At 42.2% G+C, this 10,155-nt stretch overlaps 1 protein-coding gene across 1 annotated transcript in view; it reads right to left on the bottom strand.

The window, feature by feature from the left end:
• Window positions 1-7,987: 7,987 nt before the first annotated feature.
• The window catches only part of LOC104403480 (ankyrin-2-like), a gene marked incomplete at its 5' end in the record, with an annotated part of 84,946 nt that continues 82,778 nt past the window's right edge, over window positions 7,988-10,155 (bottom strand). Inside the window, 3 exon segments of the mRNA XM_010011626.1 lie at window positions 7,988-8,168; window positions 8,526-8,617; window positions 9,786-9,968. Of these exon segments, the coding sequence (XP_010009928.1) occupies window positions 7,988-8,168; window positions 8,526-8,617; window positions 9,786-9,968 (456 nt within the window).

Here is a 10,155-nt window from a genome sequence, read left to right as displayed (position 1 = left end):
CCTGCTGAAAAGCAAGGTTCCTATCTCTCCTGGAATTAAAACCAGCCAGCAGTTCCCAAATCTGAGAAAAGCCACATCACAAGATTCTGAGGGCAGTACTGGAATGGAGGGCAGTAAAAAAGCATGTGCTAATGCCCTGTGAGTTTTGACGGTCATACTAGTTAATTATAGTGGCTAAGAGCAACTTCCTGCATCTGTCAGCAGTTCAAAGCTAATACATCTGTAAAACAGCAGCAGTATATTTTCTTCATATATCCTATAAAAAAAAGCAAAGAGAAAAACCCACCGAAGATCCCTCCCAGAAAACCCACATGACAAAGTTACTAAGTTTTCTTGCCACCCATACTGCCCTACACAAGCAAAAAGAACTACCTCTGATACTTAGATGCCAGATGAATCTTTCTTAGCTGCTGGACAAATGGAGGAGATTTGAGATGGTGGTGATTGGTGGAGATGTTATTACAAGGTCCCAGTTCTACAGTGACTTGGTTAAAATGTAGTGCCCCAGTGCACACTCACACATGCAGAGTCTGAAGCAAAACAAAAGGTTGTCTGTTCCATATTTGGCAGAAATGACTTTTTTAAAGGTCTTTCTTTGATAATTTGAGTTTTTCAAGCATCCCATTCCAGGGAGCTTTCTTGGTTCCACTGAAATAAATACATTGATAATTTTCAGTTAAAACAAATAAACTTCAATTTGAAGATACTCCGTGAGCTCCTGCAGCAAAGGATCAGATCATCCTTGCCATCAGTTTCCCTGACATGAAAAAAAATTTCTTTGTGAAGAGGCAAGAAAAAGGAGACCAGATAATTGCAGCATTCTATTTGTAGATAAAGGCTGACAAAGGTATAAGAGAAGTTGAATGACCAGCTCAAGACAGCTGAGCCCAAGTACTGCCTGTACTAGGAGATGCTACCAAATTTTACAGGTCCTATTCCAGGTCCCTGAGCATGAAAAATCTGTATTGCTACAAGGTCATTGCTGTGAGATTCTGTCATTTGGAGCCAGGCCCTTTCTACTGGCCCAAAATGCTTGATGCTGTGCAGATGCTAATACAGTGGAGCTGACCAGCCAAGTAACTGGTGTCCTCAGTCTTAAATAAGTAGGATTGAAAAGGGGAATCAGGGGCAGCAAAAACTTTTGTCCTTCATCCTTCTATTAGCATCCGCTTGCAGAGCTCAATGCTGATGTTTGTTTCTGAGAAGTGGGCTGGTTAATAGTCTAGATAGATAGACAGATAGATAGATACATTCTTATTATTGGGAGCCAGTTCTTTCTATTTGCTATGCTCTCATCTTTCTTCCCACAACATTTCTGCACACACAACATAAAATAAATCTCTTCGGTTTATGACTACCATATAATTTAGGGGAGCATGTGTCTTTGGGGGAGTTCCAAAAATCATCAAGGCTTACTTTATCACTGTTGCCCCTCAAAGAAAATTAAAAGACAAGAATGGAAAGGAAACTAAACCAAGTCTGGATTTACAAGCCAGAGCTTACAGGGGTGTAAATCACTTTGAGATAATTCACAGCTTCAGTCGTCCAAGCAGAAGGGGCTCAGCGCACATCTTGTACGGCTATGGTCAAGTCATCTGAGCTATGGATTTGACTAGAACTGCTGATTTTCCTACAATAATGCATACTTTATTACACTTTGTGGCAAGAGTGTGGCAGGATCAGCTGTCCCACCACATGAAAATAACCTTAGAGAAGGCACTAATTCTCTGACAGTTTATCAGAGTGTGTGCTCTTTGTTGTCAGCACCTGCAACTGTGATGATGATGATGATGATGATGATGAATCTGAGCACAACCTACATAGATACATGCTTGTATCTATGGGAAACACTTCATTTTGCTTCACTGCTGCCAGCCAACCTGTCTCCACTTGGGAGGCAGCTTAGGACAGTTGTACAAGAAATGAGATGCTTTTGAGTCATAACTCAGGATAACACTGGAGAAGTTTCTAGATAGGGTTTTTATTACAGCTGAGATGCAGCTTCTCGTAAGAGTTTGGTTTCAAGGAATGAAATAATGGACATGAAATGGAAGTGTGAGGGAGAAAAATACTGCATTCACATCTTCCATTTCCTCTTTAGTCTGTAATTGTGCCCTTCTTTCTCCTTTGCAGTCAAATAATACTGTGAATTTAGTGACAAGTGACAGTAGAGAGACAATACAGCCACGCTGTGGGTTTTCTTACCCTCTTCTACAACACACATCTTCTTTGAACTGTGCTTAACCCTTTGAGGTATCATAAATACTGATAAGCAGAGGAAAGCTCCAGAGTAACACAACCAATTTGGAGGCATGGTAAATAATAATAATTAACCCACCCACCCCCCCAAAAAAAAACCCAAAAAACCAAAAAAAGCCACCAACAAAAACTCTCAGACAAATAAACAACAAAACCAAAATCTGAATCAGACAAATTGTAGAAACATAAAATTAACCTAGAAGTCTTTCCCATGAAAGCACAGGACTCGCTCTCTAAGTAGGTTTAAAGTCTGAGCATTTTTCTTGCTCACATATCCTAAAATTACCAGCTGACTGGTAAAAGATTTTCTTTTGGTCATTGTTTCTATTCCAAATTCAAGAATCTGTGAAAGACTAAAGGATCATACATCTCTACAGACAGCTACATTACAGCATTTCATTTCAGTGTCTTTCCTCCAGGCAGCTCAACAAACAACTGATAACTGGAGCCAGAAACGGCTTACCTCTGAAAAAAGAGGGAGCAGGTTCATTTTGGAGCCCACACAAAACTGCCAAAGGTAATTTTGAACATTAACAAACATCTGAGTATTCCAGTTCCTTTTGCAAAAAAGGTTTTCTTTTATGTTGCTAGGCTAATGCTTCAAGGTGTGCATGTAAATACAGCACATACCAGCAAATGGCAACCTACAGATGAAAAAGTCTCTTAAGATTAGATGTAAAAGTTAAAGCAGTACCAGAAGTCACATCAAATAGATAAAACATGCTGGAACTCATGGAAAAGTGAGGTTAGAGAAGCACTGAGAATGAGTGTTGTAAAGGCTCAGTACAGTAAGAGATGGACTTGGGTGCAGTCCTCTGGCTCTGTTCAGTGATTTGTGAGGGAAAAAGATTTCTGCTAAATACTGATTGAAGTCTGATAGCAAAATGATGCAGACTTGGGCTAAGAACTTACTTAAGATTTGTAAGGGATTTAGAGGTCCTGCCACTATCAAGTTGGATCTGAATTCCCATATGCAGTTTTGCCTATCATCTCCTCCTACCTAAGTATTTCTGCACCCCACAGGATCAGTCATTTTCGTCTCTGTAACATTGATTTGTAAGTAAGTAAGTGGTGTCCCCAGAATGGGCCTTCTCTTCAATGTTGAAATACTATCTATCCAGGAGACTAGCCAGAGAACCTGGACACTCTTCCAATATTCAAGCGACTTAACGTCCAGAACCTGCAATAGCTTTTCTGGTGTCTGAATTGCCAGGCAAGCCCCTAACTGCCACCCTTCCAAAATGCGCATTTTGGACTCTGTGCTGCAAAGACCTCAGAGAAACGGCTCTGACATTTTTTCAGTCGGTGTTTTCTCAGCATGTTTGGAGTAAATGCATAAAACCCACTGCTGTATGCCATTCAGTTGTGACACCTGGATGCTAAAATAAGTGGGACAAAGAAATTAAGAGCAGAAGTAAAGATCTCCAGGCAACAAAGTAATATAACACAGAAGAAAGATAACTCAGTTCAAAATAGCTGGCACTAATGGCTCATTTATTTAGACTCTCATTTCTAGACTGTTTGGCTTTTGGTAAGATGGGAGCAAGGAAAATCACACCTGCCTGCCAATGGCTATCATTAAAAGCACTATTAAATCGAGCCGCTGGTCTGCAGCTAAGGAGGCAGTGAAAACATTCCTGGTAATTGGAAACAGGTTTAGGAAACTGTCAAGTACCTGAGAAGACAAAGCTGAGCTGCAGGAAGCTGCAGGAAAGTCTTTTCAGGTACGTGAGAGTTTTCTAAAAGTGTTTTTGATTTTCCACATGGGTTTGAGATGCTACTGATGATACTGACATAAATAAGGATGCAGCATCACTGTGCATGGCTAATACACAGCGCTCTGATTTGCGCAGAGGAGAGATACCATCTACAGACACACTAAACTAACAACACCTTCTTCTGAGCAGAACATAAGACTCTGCTGTGCCTGAAAACACGCTTTGGAATTCAGCCCCCAGACAGTTGTTATTGCAATGCGGTTGGTTTTAATGAACCAAACAAAACCAAAGAAATAATAATTAATAAAAAAAAACCCACAACCAGAAAACCACGAGGGACTGGTTTTCCACAGTTCGTAGCATATGCAGGTTATGGTCAATGCCAGTGTTGTTCTGGAAAATAAAGTGAATACTGCTGAATTTGACAAACCCACATGTAGAGCAGTGAGGTGCATCAGTAGGAGTGATGGGAATAGGTGGGAACTTGCTATCTGGCTGGGAATGGGCAGTGACATGTGACAGTGTGATCTGTCTGCCTGGGTGTTCCTGTTTGAGGCACAAAAGCCTCCTGCCTGCCTTCTCCCCACCCCTCCTGGCCACAGGAGCAGCTTCAACTCTTTCAGCAGGGTCAGGAGCATGGGTTTTGCTTCATTGTCCTGCTGTGATCAAGCGTAGGCCCCATTCATATGATTTTATCATCTGTTTTCCCATTTTCGACCTTCCTTTCTGGCATTCTTGTACCTCACTTTCTCTGCCTCAAGCCCCTTGAATAAACAACCTGCCCCCACTTACTTTTTCTGGGATGGTCCCACTTTGACTAGATCCATACTCACACTTGGTATTTATGATATCAAGAGGAAATAATAATAACAATAGCAACAATAATAATGTTATTATGGTATAATAATTGGTATTGTTGTTATCATTATTATTCCCTTAGCATTATGGATACAGTTATCTCAGAAGCATCTCCCCAGTACTCTTCTGTGCTTACATGTGAGGTCTAAATTCCCTCTTAAGCCCCTGTGAAAGACAGGCATCCATCACAGCACTGTCTCTGATTTTGTCAGCTCCTCACTCCCTGTCTATCTATCTATCTATCTATCTGCCTCATCCACCAATTCCTCACACCCAGTAGTTTTTGAGATGCTGTTCTATTGGCATGACCCTGTGGCCGGACCAAGTTAATGGCTTAGTGATTTGTCCAAAATTAAGTAGATTGTGGTTGCTGTATACTTGTGTACAGAAATAAAGCCTTTGCTCAAGGTGGAAAGGACCAGTGAGGTAGTACCCGAGTTGTTGTTGCCACTTAACAGGCCCTGAAAAGCACAAGGTTTGTCCCTGGGTTTAAGAACTTGGGTTTGCTCAAGAAACCTCAAACTTAATGTGACCCCATAAAACAGGTAGGTGGAGTGAGCATGTGAGAGTAAGTAGCAGAAGGGGGAGACTGGGGCAATGTGAGCTGTTATGTTTGTTAGCCACAGGGCTGCAGTGATGAAAGTGGTGCAGACTGGATAAGCTTCAACTGGCAAAAGAATTAGACTCTTCTGAACGTTTTCTATGCATTAAAAGGATGATAGATGTGGCAGATTTAAGATGTGGCAGAATTCCACCCTGCCCTTTTCTACCTTGTCTTTTCTCGTGTTGAGAAACTAAGTGACTGTACTGAACAGTCTGGGCCATGTTTGTTTGCAGGAAAAGTCCAGCATTTCAGGCACAGTAAAATAACTAGGTAACAAGGCAAGATACATGCTTTTTAATTGCTGTTACTAGTTTTTCAAAGGGTGTCTGACTGTTGCAAAGATGGGCACTTAGCAATTGGTGCTGAATAGCAGAAACAAATATACAGGGGAACTGTAACAGTGATAATTCAGGTAGGGCATCCAAATGGGTGCTGTTGCTTCTGCTGTGCTGGCAGTAAAGGAGAGCGAGGCGTTCTACATTGAACACTTGTACATGTTTATTTAGTTAAATCAGCCATTGTACACATTGCAGCTATGTATCGTTAGTGTTGTATTTTTCTTTTAATTTTTAACTAATACATGCCCTCATAGATATATTCAATTAGTGTTATCACCATGGGAACAAGATGCTGATTTGTCAACTTAAAATTCACTTCTTCTCACAGTATTCAAGTTCTCTGATAACACAGCAAAAAATCAAAATAAGAGGTGAATAACCATTATGTTGTTACACAGAACATCATCTGCACCGCAAAGAACACAACAGAAATGCATTTCTTTAGAGCCCCGTCCTTGAAGACCATCCTGTGCTATCTCGGTCAGAAAGGAAGCCGTGATGCGGTGGGGAATGTTTCATCAGGGGTCTCGGTTGGTTTGGCTGCTGAAAGATTTTATTGTATTAATTTAGCTATTCCTACTGTGTGGCACCTTGGGCAGTTTGGCCTGCAGGAAGCCAGAACTCCTGAGAGATCTGGGGCTCCCAGCATTGTGACTGTAACAAGGAAGTGCCCTTGATCTGAGCACTGAGTGAGTCATTAAAGAACCAAACAACTGTGTAATGGTAGAAGGCCAGATAGGCTTGGAAAAAGCATTACTCACAGAGGAGAGGGTATCTTATACTGTAGTCTTCTGTATACTAATAAAAACTCAAAACAGCTGTTTAAAAACACTCAGTTTGGGTGTATGTGTGCTACAACACTCCAGAGCTCCCTCTGTTGCATATGAAGGTGCAGAACACCCACAATGTTGGAATTCTACTTTCCCTTGTAGGAAAACACTGGGCATGCTGTCGTGGTTGTCAGTGGGTTAGTTTAGAAATATATATATATGTACTATGTAGAGATAGAAAACAATATAGGAACAGAAACTGGCTTATGAAGGACTGTGAGCACTTCTTTTTTAAAAAACACCATGTTGGAAGGTAGAAACTGCTCGCTCAGTGCTAAGAGGGCTGACAAGCTGACAGGATTATGGGAGAGTTTGGGCTTGGCCTTCTGATGCCACATGCATGTATTGGATAAGAGGCAATCTCAATAAAACATGGAAACTGAATTACTCTCCTGGTGCAGTAGGTAGGTCTGTTTCCTGTAGGTATCTACAGTGCAGCGCCAGCAGGAAGTACTACCGATGAGATGGTGTGGTTGGCAAAGCGGTGCTGAGAACGGGAAACTACAGCAGTAGGGATTATTAAACACACCTTGCCACATGTCCGGATCTAAAAGAGGTTAATCCCGTACACAAGTGTGCCATAGAGATAGCTGCTAGCAAGTTGGTTACCTAAGTGAGTGTTTCGGTTTGGGTTTTTATTTTTTCCTCTTTCTGGTAATGTCTAAGTGGTTGTCCAAAGCTCTTGGAAGTATGAATGGCCACAGTGAGCTGTTGCTCTGGGGGAACAGCTGAACTTCCAGGTTTTGAGCTTGGCTCTCAGAGCCTTCACTAGACTAGGTCCCTAAAGTGGAAGTCTTGCGGATGCAGTAGATCTGCAGCGCTTCCTCCTCAGCAAATCTGTGTTTGCCATCGATCATGTTAATGTTTGTGTTGTGAATCACTCATGGGCAGCATCAACAGAGCTCGTAACCTGTGATGCTACTCGCAGTGGTCGGCAGTGTGCTTTCTGCAGTCTGTAAGTCCCAAGTGCTGTCACTATATACAGGGAGTTTACATGTTAGCTGCTGTGGTGATGGTGCATGTACATAGTTTGTTCAAGAGGCCTGTGCATGAAGCTTCACAAACGTCCTTTCAGGAAGGCAACACAGAAGCAGCAGGAAGCGGCAATGTGGACAAACTCCCAGTGCAGCACAACGAGGATGGTTCGGTGGAAACAATCCTGGATGAAGAATGCTCTTTGGTCACAACTCAGCTTACAGTGTACCAAAAAACTGAACAAAATTCTGAAATGAAAAATTGGGTAAGGAAAAAAAAAAGTCTCTGTATCAAGAAACAAGTAGACGTAACTGTGTCTTCTGGTAGTGATGTAGGTTGTGATGTGTGCACGTAGTAACGGTGAGTGCTGTGTAAGGGGCTGGAGGGCTGGGTTGTGGCAACTTCTCAGTTGTCCTGTTTGCAGTCCTTTCTGCAGAGGTGCCTGAGAAGCTGCTGGAGGTGCTGTTGGAGGTCATCCTGTGGTAGTGCTTCTGGTGTGTCTTCCAGCTCTTCTATGTGCACATGTTGGCCATACTGATCCTTCATCACAGTCCTCTTGTGCATGCTGGACTTAGTGAGTGTTGTCCTTGAGCATGGAATAAAGGAGACAAGTGTTAGAGGAAGGAAAGGAAGGAATGCATGCCACCATGTCCCCCACACTATGTAACAGAAAACTGAGTGGGGAAGGAAAGACAGAGAATGAAGTGCAAAGTAGGCTAAGTCAAACTGAGTAGCTGGGCAGGGATCACAGGACAAGGAAGCGAAGGCTAAGGGAGGGCCCCACTGGTGCGCCAGCCAGCCCCTGGCTGCCCTTCTGCCTTGCCATTGATCTGCTGGTATAAGTGGTTGCACTTCACGCACACCCATCAATCCAGTCATTAGTTACGTGTTAATCCTGTTCTAGTAAGACTTCATTGACATGCCACACCATGCCAAGCCAAACCTTTTAATCACTGATCCATCCTCTTTCAGGATTTCTTTCTCTACTAAAGTGGGGAGCTGGACTTTCATTTGGTTACCTGCATAGCTCAAAGCCTCGAATGAAAACATAAGTTTCACATTAAAACACAACCCAAAAGCCTAGGACAGATGCTATATTGCTCTTCCTAATGTATCTTATAATATATAGCACTCATCTGCAGTAGTGGTTTATATTAGCGCAGTTGAATGCTGAGAAAATGATGAATAAACAAACCTTAGAAGCACATGCCTGCCATTTGCATCCTTTCAAATACTCCTTAAATGTACTGATCAGACCAGAGCTTCTTGTCTAAGCTAGTTTCATTTTACTAGTATTTATACCAACGCATCTCATTTTCTGCTGCAAAGTTACTTTCTACTCTATGCCTTGCTGTGGCATGCTCGCAGCACTTGTCCTCTCTCTCTATTGGTGACAGCTACTGCAGTCACCTTTTTCCTATCACAGAAGATACTCTCTCATGTATAGTTGTTCTTTCCGCCACCTCAAGCTGCTAGCTCACAGCACTAGGAGCATGGAGGCGGGTATATGTGGAAATGATGGGTGATGCTCCCGAGCCTCAAGTCTGCCTGGGAGATGCAGGGCATGGAGTTTTGCACAGAGAGTCCTAGAAATACAGTACACAGAAACCAGCCAAACAGAAAAAAAGGAAGGATTTCTATTTTCCTTTCAGCTGGAGGTGCACTATTTTCTGCATGTTATTCAAAGGGACAATAAAATGGATATAGGGCAAAGCACTATCAGTTCCTTGTAGAAAATGCTATTTTCATTCCATACCCTTTTTCTCTTACTGAAACATCTACACTGCTCAGAAAAAGAGGAAAACTGGGAAAGGTGCTACTTGTTACCTGTTTCTTCCCATCAAAGACAAATGCATCAACTCACCCAGAGCACAGACTTGACTGCGGCAATTTTCAAACTTCACTCCTCGTGTGCTTTAACAGTAACTGTACCCATGATTTCCAACGGCTTCATTGAAAGCCTCCTGGGGTTTTTAAGATTCTTAAAATGTTTCACAGCTAATTCTGCAATGTTTGCTTCTTTCCTCCCTGCACACACACTTTACATACTAATCCTTTCATAATACAGCAGAGTATAATAACAGAGCATAACTGAGTTTATATTCTATTTTCTACTAAAACTCTACTTTTTACACAGTAGAATTTGTGCCCAGGTACGTTGTGACCCTTGATTTAATACTTTACATTTAAAAGGCATTTTTACCTCTTCAAAGTCCTCTTTGGCCGACGGAAGATCACTAGCTAGGCTGGCATCCCCCAGGCGTTTCTCCGTTCTCTCACCTTGCACTACAGTGGTCTTGATGACTTTGCTGACTTTCCGGCCTTCCGCTGGCTCGGACTGGAACTCAGAGGCACTAGGCAAAACAGCAGGTTCAGACACAGTCACCTGTAAGGTTAGAAGGCAGAAGTATACTGGAGATGAATGCCATAAAGGATGTTAACAATGCTTTTGGCTACTCTGTCATTCTTTCTTGATTGTGGCCATAGAGAACAATAGAAGTGTCTCACTTTCCACACGTATGCATCAAAACAGTGAGCTACTTTCCATTACCTGCTTTAGAGCTCCAGAATGA

Source organism: Nestor notabilis, unplaced genomic scaffold, assembly GCF_000696875.1.
Source record: "Nestor notabilis isolate BGI_N333 unplaced genomic scaffold, ASM69687v1 scaffold13673, whole genome shotgun sequence".
Classification (NCBI taxonomy): domain Eukaryota; kingdom Metazoa; phylum Chordata; class Aves; order Psittaciformes; family Psittacidae; genus Nestor; species Nestor notabilis.
This window is presented reverse-complemented; position numbering and strand designations above follow the sequence as displayed.